General features: G+C 52.5%; 1 protein-coding gene across 5 annotated transcripts in view; it reads left to right on the forward strand.

Annotated features, from left to right (window-relative positions):
* Window positions 1-17,430, forward strand: part of TNFRSF8 (TNF receptor superfamily member 8) — a 72,697-nt gene that overhangs the window by 13,394 nt on the left and 41,873 nt on the right. For all 5 annotated transcript variants that reach the window (XR_007136517.1, XR_007136516.1, XR_007136514.1 and 2 more), the window contains exons 2-3: window positions 5,704-5,791; window positions 12,590-12,697. Coding sequence is in view for 1 of the 5 variants with exons in the window: in XM_047792409.1 (XP_047648365.1) it covers window positions 5,704-5,791; window positions 12,590-12,697 (196 nt within the window). In the remaining 4 variants the exon portion in view is untranslated. The remainder of the gene's footprint in view (window positions 1-5,703; window positions 5,792-12,589; window positions 12,698-17,430) is intronic.

Genomic DNA, 17,430 nt, shown 5'->3' on the forward strand with positions numbered 1-17,430 from the left:
AGGCTGGGCCACGGGCCCCTGGTTACACAACTCATCATCCTGTGGACACCTCGCTCTGCCTCAAACCTGCTGGGGAACCCCACCCAAAAGCCCCCCTCCCAGGCCCTGGGCTTCCCCCTCCCACTCTCGCCTTTCTGACCCCCCCTCCCTCCAAGGCCGGGATCAGAGTACGGCCCAGCTGTCTCTTCCCTCTCCGCAGGGGCAGCAGGAGCTGAGAGGGCATCAGGGATCTGGGTCCTTTGGGTGATGGGAATTGGGTGGGGCCAGAACAATTCAGAGGTGGCGGCTGCTGCCTTTGCCAAGCGCTGCTGTGGGTGAAGGGCCGTGTGAGTGGGTCGTGGGTGATGGTGGGGGCTGGGAGGCAGCAGGGCAGATGGGGAGATGGCCGAGGGATGGCATGAATGGGGCTGGGGGTGAGGGCTGAGCCCGGAGGCGTGAGACTGCGCCAGCCTTGGGGGACCACAGACAGCGCTGCAAAGTCAAACCCCAGGGTCCCGATTCCAGTCCTCTCTAGCGTATGGGCTGGGAACACTCTGGGAAGATGGGGTCGTCTCCCTCCCTGGAGGGCGTTCTGGTGCCCTGCTCTCTGGCACACAGTAGGTGCTTGATGCAGTCCTGGCGTGCTCAAGTCAGCTGACCTGGACTCAGAGCCTGACATCACCACGAGGTGTGCTCCTGAGCAGGCCTCGCCCCTCCCCGAGGAAGATTTCTGTGTAATGAGGTCACACAGGGCCCTTAGGGTCAGTCACTGCTGTTGCTCCTTCTACCACCTGTGAGTGTTGCACTGACCCATTTTCTGGGTGCTTGTAAAGCCATGACATCATAGGCCAAAAAAGTCCCCAGTGTCTCTTCCAGAGAAGGACAGCCACAGGGGCCTGGGGACAGCTGGGGTGAAGGCTGAGAGTGGGGTTGAGCTGTGCCCAAGCCTGGACCCCACCTACACCTCTGTGAATAGCTAGGGGGGCGCAGAGCCAGATCAGCCCCTCTGTGGGGCTTGGGTGGGGGAAACCCCTCCCTCCCATAAGCCCACGTGGGAACAGGGGCCCCCAAGTCCTCTACTCTCCCCTCCCTGGGGCCTGGCTAAAATCCCACAGCCCTAGGGTGGGCAAGGAGGCAGTGACCCCTGGTGGCAAACCGTGGATTTACACAGATTCATTGTTTGAAAAAAGCGGTCCTCTCCTTCCTGAGCTCTCAGAACCCTGGAGGTGCGATTATTTTCACATGTGTTTTTGTATCATTGCTTTATGTCTATGTATACACAGTCTTCTTATTATTTTCTTTTGCTGAACCACCTGCTGGTTAGTTGCAGGCATTTTGATCTTTTACCCCTAAATATCTCAGCATGTTTCTTCTCCAGCAAGGACATCTCTCACGTAACAAGTTTTCAGGCATCCAGCATTGGTAGACCAAAATCAGGTATAAAGCTCACGTTCAAATGTCACCAGTTATCTCAATAGTCTCCTTTACAGCAGTATCCCCCTTCCTACCCCAATTCAGGATCCAGTCCAGATGTTGCATTCTGTTATCCTGTCTCTTTGGTCTCCTTTATTCTGGAATGTTCCACAGCTTTTCCTTGTCTTTCATGCATTGGCTTTGTTTTTTCTTTTTAGGCTTGCACCTGTGCCATATGGAAGTTCCCGGGCTAGGGATTGAATTGGCGCTGCAGCTGCTGGCCTATGCCACAGCCATAGCAACAGCAGATCTCAGCCACATTTGCAACCTACTCTGAGGCTTGTGGCAATGCTAGATCCTGAGCGAGGCCGGGGATCGACGTCTTATCCTCACAGAGACCACATTGGGTACTTAACCCACTGAGCCACAGTGGGAACTCCTCATTGGCATTTTAAAAAATTTTTTATTTTTTGCTTTTTAGAGACCCACCCGCAACATATGGAGTTTCCCAGGCTAGGGGGTCCAATCAGAGCTGTAGCTGCCAGCCTACACCACATCCACAGCAACAACGGATCCGAGCCGCCCATTCAACCTACACCACAGCTCACGGCAACACCAAAGGCTTAACCTGCTGAGTGAGGCCAGGGATGGAATCCGCAACCTCATGGTTCCTAGTCAGATTCGTTTCCGCTGCACCACAACGGGAACCCCCCTCATTGGCATTTTTAGAGTTTAGGCCATTTGTCTTGTCGAACGTCCCTCAGTTTGGGTTTATCAGGTGTTTCCCCATGATTTGATTTAGATTATGGACTTTTGGTAGGAAGACCACCAATGTGACGTGGTGTCCTTCTTAGCACATTTTTTATTTTCAGGATGGGCAACCTGAAGCCCAGAGGGGGGACGAGAACTGGAGACACAGTGAAGCTCAAAATCTCTGCTCCATGCTTAGTTGCTGTGTGACCTTGGGTGGGTAACGGCACCTCTCTGAGCTGACATTTCCTCTGTAATGTGGGTGGTGATTTGGCCTCCAGGGCTGGAGGGGCCCAAAGGAGGTGATGTGTGGCTTGGTGGGGGGTGATATACAAAACCATGGGTTCCCTCTTCCCTGCCCTTCCCACCCCTTCACTGACCCAGGGTGAGGTGGCGGAAGTGAAGGGTGGGCATCCGGGCTCCCCCTGCCCCCCACCCCCGACCCTAGGAGAGGGAGCAGGGCCGTGTCCCCCTCAGAGGCCAGGAGAGGAAAACCCAGGCCAAGGACCCCCACACTCAGCAGGCCCAGCAGGGCTGGACCCTCAACCCCCACCAGCCCCCACCAGCCAGAGGCTTCCAAGCTCACAGGGTAAGATGCTGAGGGTGAGGAAGAAGCTCGGGGTGTCCTGACAGGTCCCTGCCCCTTGAGAGGCTCCCCAGAACCTCCAGTTTCCTTGAGAAGAATGAGGTGGAGGTGGAGGCTGGGCACAGGTGGGCAAACAGAGTCCCTCAAGGCTCCGGATTCTGGAGTCCATGAGCCATACGAGTGCCGTGTGACAGGTGTTTGCAAATGTCAGGTTACGTCGACGATGTCAGGGTTACGTGGTGACACTTCGGGTGTGTAACACCCGAACAACAAAAAACCGACTGCAAATTGACACGCCTCATGTCTACTCTCCAGCCCCGCTGACCTCCTTGCTGCGCCCTGCCCAGGGCAGAAGTATTCGTTGAGTACTGTCACTGTCCTCTTGAGGGGAGAGAAGCCTAGGGAATTCCCTGGGGCTGCCAGGCCCCTTCCCGGTGGGTTGATGGCTTCTGCTTTTCTCCCCCAAACCAAGAAAGCCCCGCTGCATTCATCCAATGAGCGGCTCCCTCCTGTCTGCCAGGCATCATCTCGGATGCGGAGGATGCAGAGATGGGACCCAGCTCCCTCCTTCTCCACCTCCCTCCTCCCACCCTCCCTTCCTGGAGTTCTTTCTGTTGGTCTTCCCAGAAACCTGCCTCATGCTCCCCTCTCATTCACCAGGAAGGACAAAGCTCCCGCCCCCAGACTCAGCAGAAACCCTCCTTTCACGAACCCCTTCTAATAAAGGGGCTTCGCTTTCAAGGAGACCTGGGGACATGTGGGAAAGCTTGTAAAGATGCCTCTTGTGGAGTTCTCTTGTGGTGCAGGGGGTTAAGTATCTGGCATTGTCACTGCAGTGGCTCAGGTCACTGCTATGGCGTGGTTTGATCCCTGGCTAGGGAACTTGTAAATGCCACAGGCCCAGCCAAAAAAAAAAAAAAAAAAAAGCCTATTCAAGAAAAGAGTGTCTTGACCACCTACCTCACACCAGGCGTGAAAATGAAAAGGAAAGGTTCCATGATGCCGTGTGGGAAAATATCTAAAGGCATTGTGTGGGCAAATATTTCTTAAAAAGGACATTAGCCATAAAAGAAAAGATTGATAAATTGTACTTCATTAGAACTAAGAACTCTGGGAGTTCCCTAGTGGCCTAGTGGGTTAAGGCTTTGATCCCTGGCTTGGGAACTTCCTCATGCCATGGGAGACCCCCCAAAAAAGGAACTAAGGGAGTTCCCGTCGTGGCACAGTGGTTAACGAATCCGACTAGGAACCGTGAGGTTGCGGGTTCGATCCATGGCCTTGCTCAGTGGGTTAAGGATCCAGCGTTGCCGTGAGCTGTGGTGTAGGTTGCAGACGCAGCTCGGATCCCACGTTGCTGTGGCTCTGGTGTCGGCCAGCGGCTACAGCTCCGATTCGACCCCTAGCCTGGGAACCTCCATATGCCGCTGGTGTGGCCCTGAAAGGACAAAAGACAAAAAAAAAAAAAAAAAAAGTAAAAGACCTGAATAGTTATCTTTAAAGGAGAACATCCTAATGGTTAATAAACATGTGAAAAAGTACCAAACATTATCACCTATCGGAGAAATTCAAGTAAAAGACACAATGAGCTATACACTCACCCAAATGGCTAAAATTTAAAAAACTGGGAGCTCCCTGGTGGTCAGTGGTTAGGACTCCGCTCTTTCACGGCCTGAATTCAAACCCTGGTCTGGGAACTGAAATCCCACATCAAGTCATGCCATGCTTGGCCAAAAATAAATAAATAAATACATAAAATTTAAAACATTAAAGAAAACCCTGACAATACTAAGTGTTGACAAGGATACAGAGCAACTGGAATATATACGGTGCAGTGAAATGTCCATTAGCACAATTTAGAAAACTCTATGGAGAATCAATCCAAGCCGAGCTTACACCTGTTTTCTGACCCAGCAATTCCATTCCTAGGTATATACCCCGCAGAAATGTGTTCATATATGCACCACAGTTCCTCGCGGGGTTATTTATAATGGTCGAAAAGTCAAAATGACCCAAAGTCCATCAAGAGCAGAAATTGTTCATTGTCATAGGATGAAATACTGCAAAGCAGTGAACTTGAATGAACGGTTGCTATTTGCAACAATGCCGATGATTTGTAGCATCAAATGCCGAGTTAAGTCAGTTGGCAGCACGTATGACTCTATGTAAAGTTCAAAAGCAGGCAGAATGAACCTGTGGTGTAGAAGTCAGGTTAGTGGGGGTCTCTCGTGGGTAGAGGTGGGAAGAGGCAGGAGGGAGGGGGCTGGGTAGTCGTGTGCTGCTTCTGGATCTGGCTCTTGCTGGTGGCAAGATGTATTCACACTGTATAAATTCAGTGTGGATACACTTGAGATCTCTGTGCTTTTCTGCGTAACTGTTAGACCTCAACAAACAAGTTTACCAGTGATTTGGGTTGCTGGGTCCATGCTGGGGCCCAAGTAGGAGGCAAGTGAATTTCCAGGGAGAGGGGTTGGGGCCTGGGACCAGGTTGGGGAGGCAGGGATATTGATCCAAAGAGGCTGGGAGAATTTGCTGATGGGTTGGATGTGAGTGCTAGAGGAGCGGGTCATGGGTGGCTCCAGAGCTTTTGGTCTGAGGTATGAAAAGCTGGGGTTGCCACTACCCCCGCCCCCAAGACCCAAGGTGGAGCCGGTTCGAGGAAGTCTGTCTTTTTAAAATTTTATGGCTGTCCCCGTAGCATCTGGAAGGTCCCATGTCAGGGGTTGAATCTGAGCCACAGCTGTAGCAACACCACGTCCTTTAACCCACTGTGCTGGGCTGGGGATCGAACCCACACTTCCGCGGCCACCTGAGATGCTGCGGTCAGGTTCTTAACCCACTGTGCTGCAGCGGGAACTCCTCTGTTTTGACTTCATCGCAGGCCTGGCCTTGACAGCAAGTCAAGGGACCTGAGGGATAGGAGGGAGGGTGGGAGGTTTGGGACTTGCCTGACCTCACCCGTGTGTTCCACCCCACAGGGTCAAGCCCCCATGGATCCCTGTCCTGGGGACCCCAGCCGCTACTATGACAAGGCTGCCGGGGTGTGCTGCCGCCGCTGTGCCCTGGGTGAGTGGGGTGCTGGGGGTGGGGCGGGGTGGGGTATTGTCCTCACATTATAGTACCCTGGGGAAGCTGCTACTTGAGAAAGACTGGAGCCAGCCTCATCTGTGCCAGTGGTTACAGGGTTCTGAAGGCCATCCCTTTGTGAGTCTGTGTTTTTAATCAACCCCTGCCCCTTACTGAAGACTCAGTGTTTCTGTGCTAGTCTTGGGCCTTCACGTGCAGCATCTTCTCGGACACTCACAGTTACTCTTTATCGTTGCCGTTTTGCAGATGAGGCTGTTGGGGCTGGGGCAAGGTGGAGCAACTCACCCAAGGTCCCCGAGCTGGGAAATGGGGGCGCTGATTTGGGATGGAGCCCAGGGTTCCAAGAGCCCAGAGTCTGGGCTGTCAACACCCTCGACTACCTCTCATTTCTGGGTCTACGAGCCCTTTGCAGGCCTCACCTTTTTTCTTTTTTTTTCTTTTTTCTGGCTGCACTTGCAACATATGGAGGTTCCCAGGCTAGGGGTCAAATTGGAGCTGCAGCTGCTGGCCTACACCGCAGCCACAGCAATGTGGGATCTGAGCTGTGTCTGGGACCTACATCACAGCTCACAGCAATGCCGGATCATTAATCCATTGAGCAAGGCCAGGGATCGGACCTGCATCCTCATGAGCACTATGCTGTGTTCTTAACCCGTGGAGCCACTTAACCTGGCCTCGTCTTTTCTGCCCTGGGAACGCATGCAGCCGGGACTGCAGCTCTCTCGGGACCAGCCTCCCACCCAGGCTCCCTTCCTGGAAGGCTCACCCACCCCCAGCGCCAGGATGGGGACCCTGAGTAGACGAAGGGCTCCATCAGGATGTCCTTCCAGAACAGGGATAAGCCTGTTCTCCCACCTTGTGGATGGCCGGGCCCCAAGGTCGTAGGGCACTGCCATTCTCTGTGTTATCAAAAGTCCCCAGGCACATCCAGTGGCCTTAGCTGGGCGGGGCAAGAGATAAAGCCCAGCTGTGGCCTCAGGCCTCCGGCAACAGGGACCCACCAGGGAGAAAAGACATTAGTTATATCAGCAAAGAGTGCCAGGGGCACTGGACCTATGGACCCATTATAACTGTCTGTCACTGTGAGGATGGCAGGCCACTGGAGGTGGGCTGGGGTCTTGGGACCAGTAGAGGGTGGTGACAGGCCACGATGCACCAGGTCACCAGGAGTGTGTGAGCGGAGCTGGGCAGGAACCCTGGTCCATCTGTTCCTAGACCTGCAGCCTCTTTGCTCCACCACAAGGGCAGACCCAGCCCGTGCTCAGGCCACGGAAGGACCAAGAGGAATATTCGGGGAAAGAATGTGATATGTTTTATTTCCAAAAATGATTGTGAGACATCGCTGGCGGGGAAAAAAGTAAAACTTGATTGGACTTTCTCTCCTTTATTTTATGATTTAGGGTGGGTTTCCAGATGTATAACAGGCAGGTGCCTATGCTTTTTTCACTGCTTGGGACTCTGCGGTGCCTAAGTGGCTGGCCCCCCACCTACCTGCCCCCCCCAAGTACCTGCCCATCTCCCGAGCTATCTTTTTACCCCCGCGCTAACCCATCCCTCCCTCCCTCCCTCCTCCTGTCTCGTCCTCCCCATCCTCCCCCCCACCCCGCCTTCCCATTCTTGCTGCCACCCGTGCCCCGTGCACATACCCATCTGTCTCAGTCAGCTCCCGCTGCCATAACTCGATACTGTAGACTGGAGCGGGGGGTTGGGGGGCACCTTTAACAACAGTCATTTGTTTTCTCAAAATTCTGGAGGCCGGGACACCCAAGATCAAGGTGCCGGCAGAGTTTGGTTTCATTTCTGGGGAGAAATCTCTTCTGGGCTTGCAGACAGATACTTCCTCATGGCAAAAGGTGGGGGGAAGATCTTTTTCTCTTCTTTTCTATTTTTTTAAATTTTGGGGGTCTGGCCAGGAATTGAATCCAGGCCACAGCAGCAACCCAAGCTGCCGCAGTGACAATGCCAGGTCCTTAACCCACTGTGCCGCAGGGGAACTCCTCTCTTCCTCTTCTCGTAAGGCCGGTGAGCCTGTCAGATCAGGGTCCCGCTTCTTCTGACCTCAAAACCTTAATTACTCCTAAAAGTCCTGCTGCCAAATACTGTCACATTCGGTGGTTAGAGCTTCAACACATGGATTTGGGGGTACAGCGTTCAGTCCGTAGCACTGTCTCCCCGCCACCCGCCCTCCCCCCATCCTCCCATCCATCCCCAATCCATCTCCCACCTCTTCCCATCCCCCTCTCATCCACTCTTCCACCCGCATCCATCCAGCCGTTGGTTATTGCTCGTTCTCATAGTGAGGTCCGTTGTCACCCTTCCAGCCTTTTCTCCCTTGGCTTTTCTATGGGAACTGCTGTGCTCCATGTCCTCTGAACATACTGAGTACTGTCGGGTTCTGGGCCTCTGTACATGCCTGACGCCCTCCTCCACCACCTCCACAAACCTCACCAGCCCAGCCCTATGTGGCTGCTCACACATCACATTTCCCCATGCGAGCCGTGGTCAGGGTTCCTGAGTGGTGTGGCCTGCAGGGCTCTGTGACTTTCCATAGGACCCACAATCCCAGCGGCAAGGAGACAGACACTTTCTCCCCAGCTCCCCCAGTAACCTTGACACCAGCCTGACGGGGCTTTGATGGGAAGTGGGTGGTGAGAGAGAGAGAGAGAGAGAGAGAGAGAGAGAGAGAGAGAATGATGCCAGCCCGAGGCTCCCTCCACCGAGCGCTGTGACTTGGCAAGAGGGGGCTCCCTTCCCCCCACGTCCTCTCTCCAAGCTCAGTGACAGGGGGGTGACTGAGCACCTCATGTGGGTGTGGTGGGTGGGGCATTTTTGCTGGAGTTTTATTGACCCTGTGCTTCCAGGCATGCAACAGAGGAAAAACGAAAAACCCGCAAAAACCCCTTCCTCTGTCTCCGAGTGGGGGGGAAATTTCTGACATTTTGCCCGCCCCCTGCCATCAGCACGCAGCTGATGGGGGCAGGTTGGCGGAGGAAGGAAATGGGGAGACCTTTGAGACTGAGAAGTTGAGATGTCATCAGATCCCTCCTCCCACCCAGGCTTGTAATGCCTTTTCTAGCATCCTCGACAGCTGATCCCGCTCACACACACCCCCTGCCCTGTGACGGGGAGCTCACTCACTGCTTTGCAACAACAGCAACAATTATCATGGGTGGAGCATGTTCCACGCTAGCCACAGTGCTGAGCCCCTTGCTTCTCTTAGGTCAATGAGCCCTGATGGGAAAGCCGAAGAGGAAACTCAGATATGGCGGGGTTCAGGAATTTGCCATGGTCACAAGCTGATGAGCAACTCGGGGCGGGGGTGGGTGGGTGCTCAGACGTGGCTGTCTAACTAGAATCCTGAGCCCTTGGTCCTTATTTGACCCTAAGCATTGCAGGGGGAGGAAGCAGAGCCAGGGGGAGGGGGGCTGCACCCCTTCTTACTCTGCACCCTGCTTCTTGGGTTAGACTCACCTCCCCAGGAGGGGTCTCTCCTGCAGGTATGGGGGGACGATGTGTACCTGGTGTTAGGCGGAGAGCATCGTCAGTTTGGGGCCAGGTGGGGTACCCCATCTTGTCCCAGGAGCTGAGATTTCTCCAAGGACCATGAGCAGGAAGGAGGAGGAGCTGTCCCCTGCCCTCCCTGCTCTGGCTGAGTTGACTAGCCCACAGTTCCCTCTCCATCGGCCCTTCTTCTTTGGGGGAACAGAGGGGGACCCTGGACAGACATGTTTCAGGCCCACTTCTGAAGCACAAGAAGAAAGCCTCTGATGGCTCAGAGAAAGTGCTGATGTCCCCCTTGGTTCTGCTTCCCCCAGGCCAGGACTGCCCAGGACCACGGCCGGCGGGGACGGGGGAAGATAGGAGAGCTTCAAGGGCAGCCCGTGGGCCAAAAAGCCCTTTGGGAATATGTCAGCTGCCATAGGCGCCTAGCATGCGTGTGGGGCTGCTGGAAGGCGTGGGAACACGCTCCTGAGGGACCAGACCCAGTTGGAACATGCAGCGGGGGCTTCCTTGAGGAGGTGGCATCCAGAGGCATCCTGAGGATGAGCAGGAGTTGGCCGGGCCGAGGAGGGGAGGGGGTGTGCTCTGGTTAGAGGACACAGAGTGTGCCCAGGCCTGGAGGGGGCAGGGACGGGGGTTCAGGAACTGGGAGGGGCTCCATTTGGTGGAAGGGAGGGGGTGGGGGAGGGGAGGGCAGAAGAGCTGGCAGCCCAGACTGGGGAGGAGCAGTTCTCCGTGCAGGAGTTTTGGCTGCCCAAGCAGAGAAGCATCTGGGGCCGGGTTGTCTGATGCTGAGCCAGAGGTGAGAGGTGAGGACCAGCGCTGAGAACATCTGTACTAGAAGACCCTCATCAGAGATTGGGAGGGTCAGGGCAGAGCGACACTTGGCCACCGATCCTGAGAGGCAGCACAACTCCAGGGGCTTCCTTCACCGTTTGGTTTCAGATTCCAAAAGCGATGCTCAGGACCCGTCGTGGCACAGTGGAAACGAATCCGACTAGTATCCATGAGGATATGGGTTCGATCCCTGGCCTTGCTCAGTAGGTTAAGGATCTGGCGTTGCCCTGAGCTGTGGTGTAGGCTTGGATCCCGAGTTGTTGTGGCTGTGGTGTAGGCCGGCAACCGCAGCTCCGATTGGACCCCTAGCCTGGGAACCTCCATATGCCATGGGTGTGGCCCTAAAAAGCAACAGACAAACAAACAGAAAACAAAGACACTCAAAGTAACCACAAACGGAGTGGCTTACCCAGCAGAGATTTCTTCTCTGGAGGCTGGAAGTCCACTGTCGGTGTGTTGGCAGGGCTGTGTTCCCTCTGAAGGTGCCAGGAATGGTTCTGGCCTCTCTCCCAGCTTCTGGTGGTTCCCTGGCCTGTGGCAATTCGCTTCCCATCTTCGCATGGGTGTCCTCTGTGTGTGTGTCTGCCTCTGTGTCCGCATTTCCTGCCTTTTCCGAAGGACACCAGTCAAGCGAGTGATGTACCGTGACGCCAGGAGTCTGCAGGCAGGGGATAGTCACGTGTTATATCACAGGTGAATGGCCTTGGGGACATTCCAGCTGCCTGCTGCACCTTTGCCCCAGGCAGTCAGTGCAACCTCTGGTGTCTTCTATCCCTGCACAGTGGGAGTCAGGCTGGATTAGAAGCCTTATGGTCTAGGGACTGTGTGACCCAGTTCTTGCAATGAAACAGGACTCCCACCAGGAGTTCCCGTCACGGCTCAGCAGAAACGAATCCCACGAGGAACCACGAGGTTGCGAGTTTGATCCCTGGCCTTGCTCAGTGGGTTGAGGATCCAGCACTGCCGTGAGCTGTGGTGTAGGTCGCAGACGTGGCTTGGATCTGGTGTTGCTGTGGCTCTGGTGTAGGCCAGCAGCTGTAGCTCCAATTCATCCCCTAGCCGGGGAACCTCCGTATGCCTCTATGCAGCCCTAAAAAGACAAAAACAAACAAACAAACAAATAAAACAGAAATAGGACTCCTGCCTGAAGAGGTGACCAGGGCTCGTCTGGTGCATACCTGGTGCTAGGGACTGCTGTGACACTGGATAGTGTTTATCTTCATAAATTCTTTTATCATTTCAACAACCCTAGGAGGTGGATCCTATTATAAACTTTATTATCCAACTCTTACCCAAAAAACTGGGTTCACCTCTTGGTGGGTGTCGAGCCAAAAGACACAACCAAGCCAAAGATCAGGAGAAAGGATTTATTATTTGCAGTAAGTAAGGGGAACACCGGGGATCTTTCCCAAAGCAGGGTCTCCCCTCGTAGCAAAACTGGGGACATTTTAAACTAAGGATGCTTCCATGTTATATACATGAAGCGGTTTGAGCAGAAGAGACTTCAGCATAGAAATTGAGGCAAAGACAGGGTCCATGCTTTAGAAAAGGTCAACATTGGAGTTCCCGTCCTGGCGTAACAGAAACAAATCCGACTAGGAACCATGAGGTTTTGAGTTTGATCCCTGGCCTTGCTCAGTGGGTTAACGATCCGGCGTTGCTGTGGCTGTGGCGTCGGCCGGCAGCTACAGCTCCGATGGGACCCCTAGCCTGGGAACCTCCATGTGCCGTAGGTGTGGCCCCCCCAAAAAAAGCCAAAAATGAAATAATAGAAAGTGTCAACATCATGATGCCCTAGGTTCCCGTTGATCTGGTGGGTTCCAGTTAAATCCAAGGGCCGGCCGTGGGGTTAAATTCTGCACAACAGCTCAAGAAAGGGCTTTGACGTGATCTTTACCATCGGAATGGACCAGGAGTTTACCGCTGATTTCCTTTCTTTGCTGTTATGACGTCTCTTGCCTGCTAACAGCCATGTATTCTTTTATTTCCTTTAGGCAGTTATGTCCAAGACCTGTTCAAGGGCACGTGTTGTGGCCAGGCTTAGATCTCAAGATGGCTTAGGCCCAAATGGCTTCTCTTAGGCCAAGAAAGTCCCTCCTGGTTCTCTCTCTTCTCTGGGGACCCCCTGCCCTATCAGCTTACACAATTATTGCTCATCCACGAGGCTCCTGTAACTTGCCCAAGGCCACGCAGTTGGCAAGTGGCAGCCCTGGAATCCCAAGTCCAGGTCACCTCCCAGACCTGTGCTGCTTCTCCCGGCTTCCAGGTGGCCTTAGGCGGGGACTGCCCTCTTGAGTATTACTGCCTCCGCCTGCAGCATAACAGTTAGACTGGCACATTTGGGGGTTTGGGAGTGGAGCTGGGAGGACCTCAGGGATGAGTTGGAGGGTGGTTGGAGGTGAGGCCTTTGCCTGGAGCTTCTCTGATTCTCTTCTCCAGAGCCTTCCCTGTGCCCTCAGGGGCCCACTGACTGCAGGAAGCAGTGTGATCGTGGCTACTACGTGGACACCAACGGCCGCTGCACAGCCTGTGTGACCTGTTCTGAAGGTAAGGGCCCTGACTCTCCAGGGGCTCCTTGCCGGGAGGATGGGGAGCCTTGAGGGTTGGGGGGGGCAGGGGAGGCAGAGAACCTTGAAGGCGGAGGAGCATCAAGATTAGGTGCCTGGGAGTTCCCGTCGTGGCACAGTGAGTTGTGAACCTGACTAGTATCCATGAGGATGCGGGTTTGATCCCTGGCCTCGCTCCGTGGGTTAAGGAGCTGGCTTTGCCGCCAGCTTCAGTGTAGGTCACAAAGGCAGCTCGGATCTGGCGCAGGCCCCAGTTGCAGCTCTGACTTGACCCCTAGCCTGGGAACTTCCATATGCCACAGGTGTGGCCCTAAAAAGAAAAGAAAAAAGAAAAAAAAGATGTGGTGCCATCCTCTGAATTGTCCCCAGAGGCTTCAGTTTCCCCCCGTGGATTTGGAATTGTTATCTGCTGTGATCTTTTGCATCCATGCTTTTTTAAAGGAGAGACTTAGCTCTCATGTTTCCTCAAGGGAGGGACTCACACTTACTGAGTTTGCTCATTGCTAACCTCCTAGCGGAAGAATCTTTTTTTTTTTTTTTCTTCTTTTCTTTTTAGGGCTGCACCTGCAGCATATGGAGATTCCCAGGCCAGGGGTTGAATCAGAGCTACAGCTGCTGGCCTACACCACAGCCACAGCAATGCCAGATCCTTAACCCACTGAGCGAGACCAGGGATCGAACCCGCAACCTCATGCTTCCTAGTTGGATTCATTTCCGCTGTGCCCCGACGGGAACTCTGGAAGAGTCTTTCTTAACCCAGCTTTACTGTGAGGAATCCGAGGCTTAGGGGAGTTAAGGGCCTTTCCAAAGTTACAACATTCTGCTAAGTGGTAGCGCGGCAGCTTGAACTGCTTGTCTGACACCAAGAATTCTGTGCTTCCCCTCGGACCACGGTGGTTCCAGGAGAACTCTCTCAATAAGAGCGTTTATTGTTTAATTTCTTCTTGTGGGGAGCGAATGTGGTTTGTGTGCTAGCTCATGCTTGTATGTTGGGTTTTTTGGAGGGTGGGGTGGGGAAATTTGTTGAGATTTCTTGTGGCCTTATACATTTTCATACTTCTTAGTATGTTTAGTGGGTGAGGGTACATGTGTATTCTGTTTGTTGTGTAAAAAATTCCATGTATACCGGTCTGATCAAGCTGGTGACTTGTGTTCTTTAAAATAACATATATCCCTCATTTATTTTTGTCGCCTCCACAAAGGTTGGTTTTTCAGGTAGAGGCATTAACATCTACCTCCCAATGGTTTTTCGTCAGATTTTCATTGCATTCTATCTATTTTTGCTTCCTAAATGTCAAAGCTGTGTTATTAGGTACAATATTCATGAGTATCATGTTATCTTGGTGGGCTGAAATATATCTCCTTGTTCCTTATAATGTGTTTTATCTTAATTCCATTTTTTTTTAAATTGCTTTTTAGGGCTGCACCTGCGGCACATGGAGGTTCCCAGGCTAGGGGTCAAATCAGAGCTATAGCTGCCGGCCTACACCACAGCCACAGCAACGCCAGATCTGAGCTGGGTCTTCGACCTACACCACAGCTCACGGCAACGTCGGATCCTTAAGCCAGTGAGCAAGGCCAGGGATCGAACCCACAACCTCGTGGTTCCTAGTTGGATTCATTTCCACTGCACCATCATGGGAGTTCATTTTTGTTTTATTTTGGTATTGTCATTCTTCTTTGTTTATGTTAGCATTTCTCTGGTAATTTAAAATTTTTAAAATTAATGACTACATGTTATTTTTCTAAATTTAAAACATTTTTGGCCACCCTGAAGCAGGTGGAAGTTTCCGGGCCAGAGATCAAACCCGAGCCATGGCCGTGACCCGAGCCACAGCAATGACAGCACTGAACCACTAGGAACTCTGTGGACTGCATTTTATTAAACAAAATTTATATGCCTTGTAAAAATTCAAACACTAGGGAGTTTCCGCCGTGGCTCAGGGGTAACAAACCTGAAGAGTATCCCTGAGGAGTCAGGTTTTGATATCTGGCCTTGCTCAGTGGGTTAAGGATCCGGCGTTGCTGTTGCTGTGGCTGTGGTGTAGGCTGGCAGCTGCAGCTCCGTTTGGACCCCTAGCCTGGGAACTTCCATATGCCCCAGGTGTGGCCCTAGAAAAGACAAAAAAGAAAAGAAAAGAAAAGAAAATTCAAGCAATACATAGGCGTAAGGGGATGGGGTGAACTCTGCCCCTCCCCATCAGTGGTTGACGGACACGTCTCTGTCCCTTTATACAGAGAGAAGAAGGGGTAGGTTAGTAGCCAGACAGGCTATACACATAGAGAAAGAAGGACTCTTTAAGAGGATGGGATCATCCTATTTATGGCATTAAAAAGATTACATCTCACTTCATTCAAATATATCAGAGTGAGAAGAAACTAGGTGAAGTAACTGTCATAGAGACAGTAGTGCCTTAAAAAGCCTCTAAAATTGGAGTTCCCATCGTGGCTCAGTGGTTAACGAATCCGACTAGGAACCATGAGGTTGCAGGTTCGATCTCTGGCCTCGCTCAGTGGGTTAAGGATCCGGCGTTGCCGTGAGCTGTGGTGTAGTTTGCAGACCCAGCTCGGATCCCAAGTTGCTGTGGCTCTGGTGTAGGCTGGTGGCTACAGCTCCAATTAGACCCCTAGCCTGGGAACCTCTGTATGCCGAGGGAGCGGCCCTAGAAAAGGCAAAAAGACAAAAAACAACAAAACAAAACAAAGCCTCTACAATTAAGAAAAGAGGTTATGAAAATCCATCAGCGGCTAGGAATCCTTTAAAGAATGACTGCCTCTTGTGGCATCGTCTTAATCTCCTTGTTTCAGCGCTGGGGTAGGAGAGCATCCATTGAGTCCTTGTAAAGAAAAATGAAGTGTTTTTTTCACTCCTTGTAAAGAGAGATGAAGCTTGCAGCCTCGCTGTCCTCTCAGTCTGGGCTTCTGGTCTTCTTTTCTGTGGCCCTGAGGTCCTCGGCCCGTGTTAGCATTACTTGGCTATTGAAATTAATTTATTCACTGCACACTGTGAGTCCACTTACCACAGCTTCTCAGTCCTGAATTTTTCCTTTCCCCCTTTTTTTTTTTGGGGCTCTGCCCACAGCATACCGAGGTTCCCAGGGCCAGGGAGCTCCACTTTGACCTCCAGCCTGGGAACTTCCATATGCCATAGATGCAGCCCTAAAAAGCAAAAAAAAAAAAAAAAAAATTTGTTCAGTGGCTCTAAGGACATTCTTATTTGGGGGCGACTCTCAGCATCATCCAGCTCCGAGACTTTCTCATCTTCTCCAGTAGAAACTCTGTCCCCCTTAAACACTAGCTCCCCGGAGTTCCCGTCGTGGCGCAGTGGTTAACGAATCCGACTAGGAACCATGAGGTTGCGGGGTCGGTCCCTGCCCCTGCTCAGTGGGTTAAGGATCCGGCGTTGCCGTGAGCTGTGGTGTAGGTTGCAGACTCGGCTCGGATCTCGCGTTGCTGTGGCTCTGGCGTAGGCCGGTGGCTACAGCTCCGATTCGACCCCTATCCTGGGAACCTCCATATGCCGTGGGAGCGGCCCAAAGAAATAGCAAAAAGACAAAAACAAAAAACAAAAAACCTCTAGCTCCCCATCACCCACCCCCGGCCCCCTGCAAGCCCTTGTCAACTACCCTTCTACTCTCTGTCTCTCTGAATTGGGCTGTTCTCGGAAGTTCATGGAAGTGGAAGCATACGATATTTATCATTTTGTGACTTATGTCACTTAGCATAATGTCTTCAAGGTGTATCCCTGCTGTAGCATGTCGTGGAATTCCCTTCCTTCTTAAGGTGGAATAATATTCCATTGGATAGGAGTTCCTGTTGTGGCGCAGCAGCTTAAGAACCCAACCAGTGGGAGTTCCTGTCGTGCCTTAGTGGTTAAAGAACCTGACTAGTATCCTTGAGGATGAGGGTTTGATCCCTGGCCTCACTCAGTGGGTTAGGGATCCGGTGTTGCCTTGAGCTGTGGTGTAGGTCGCAGATGCAGCTCGGATCCTGAGTTGCTGTGGCTGTGGTGTAGGTTGGCGGCTGTGTCTCCAATTTGACCCCTAACCTGGGAAATTCCATATGCTGCCAATGTGGCCCTAAAAAGACAAAAAGAAAAAGAAAAAAAAAAAAAGAGCGAACCCAAGCAGTATCCATGAAGATGTGGTTTCGAATCCCTGGCCCTGCTCAGTGGGTTAAGGATCCCCTGTTGCTGTGAGCTGTGGTGTAGGTCGAAGATGTGGCTGAGATCTGGTGTGGCTGTGGCTGTGGTGTAGGCTGGCAGCTGCAGCTCTGATTTGACCTCTAGCCTGGGAACCTCCATGTACCGCAGGTGTGGCCTGAAAATTTAAAACAATCTCATCAGATGGATCTACCATATTTTGTTTCTTCATATCCATGAATAGGGGTTGTTTCCACCTTTTCTCTTTTTAAATTTTTTTTAGTTTTTTTTGGAAGCACCAGAGCATGCAAAAGTTCCCAGGCCGGAGATCACATCTGTGTCACATTGTAACCAGAGCCACAGCAGTGGCAAGGCCAGATCCTTAACCCGCTGAGCCACAAGGGGGCGCCATCGAGTTGGTTCTTCCTTGGGGCTGTTGGGAATATTGTCGCGGTGGATGTCATCGTCCAAACGTCTCTTCAAGTCCCCGCTCTCCTTTCTTTTGGGTATCCGCTCAGCAGCGGGATTGCTGGATCCTGTGGTTGCTCTGTGTTTAATTGCTTGAGGAACTG

This window comes from Phacochoerus africanus, chromosome 8 (genome assembly GCF_016906955.1).
Source record: "Phacochoerus africanus isolate WHEZ1 chromosome 8, ROS_Pafr_v1, whole genome shotgun sequence".
Lineage (NCBI taxonomy): Eukaryota > Metazoa > Chordata > Mammalia > Artiodactyla > Suidae > Phacochoerus > Phacochoerus africanus.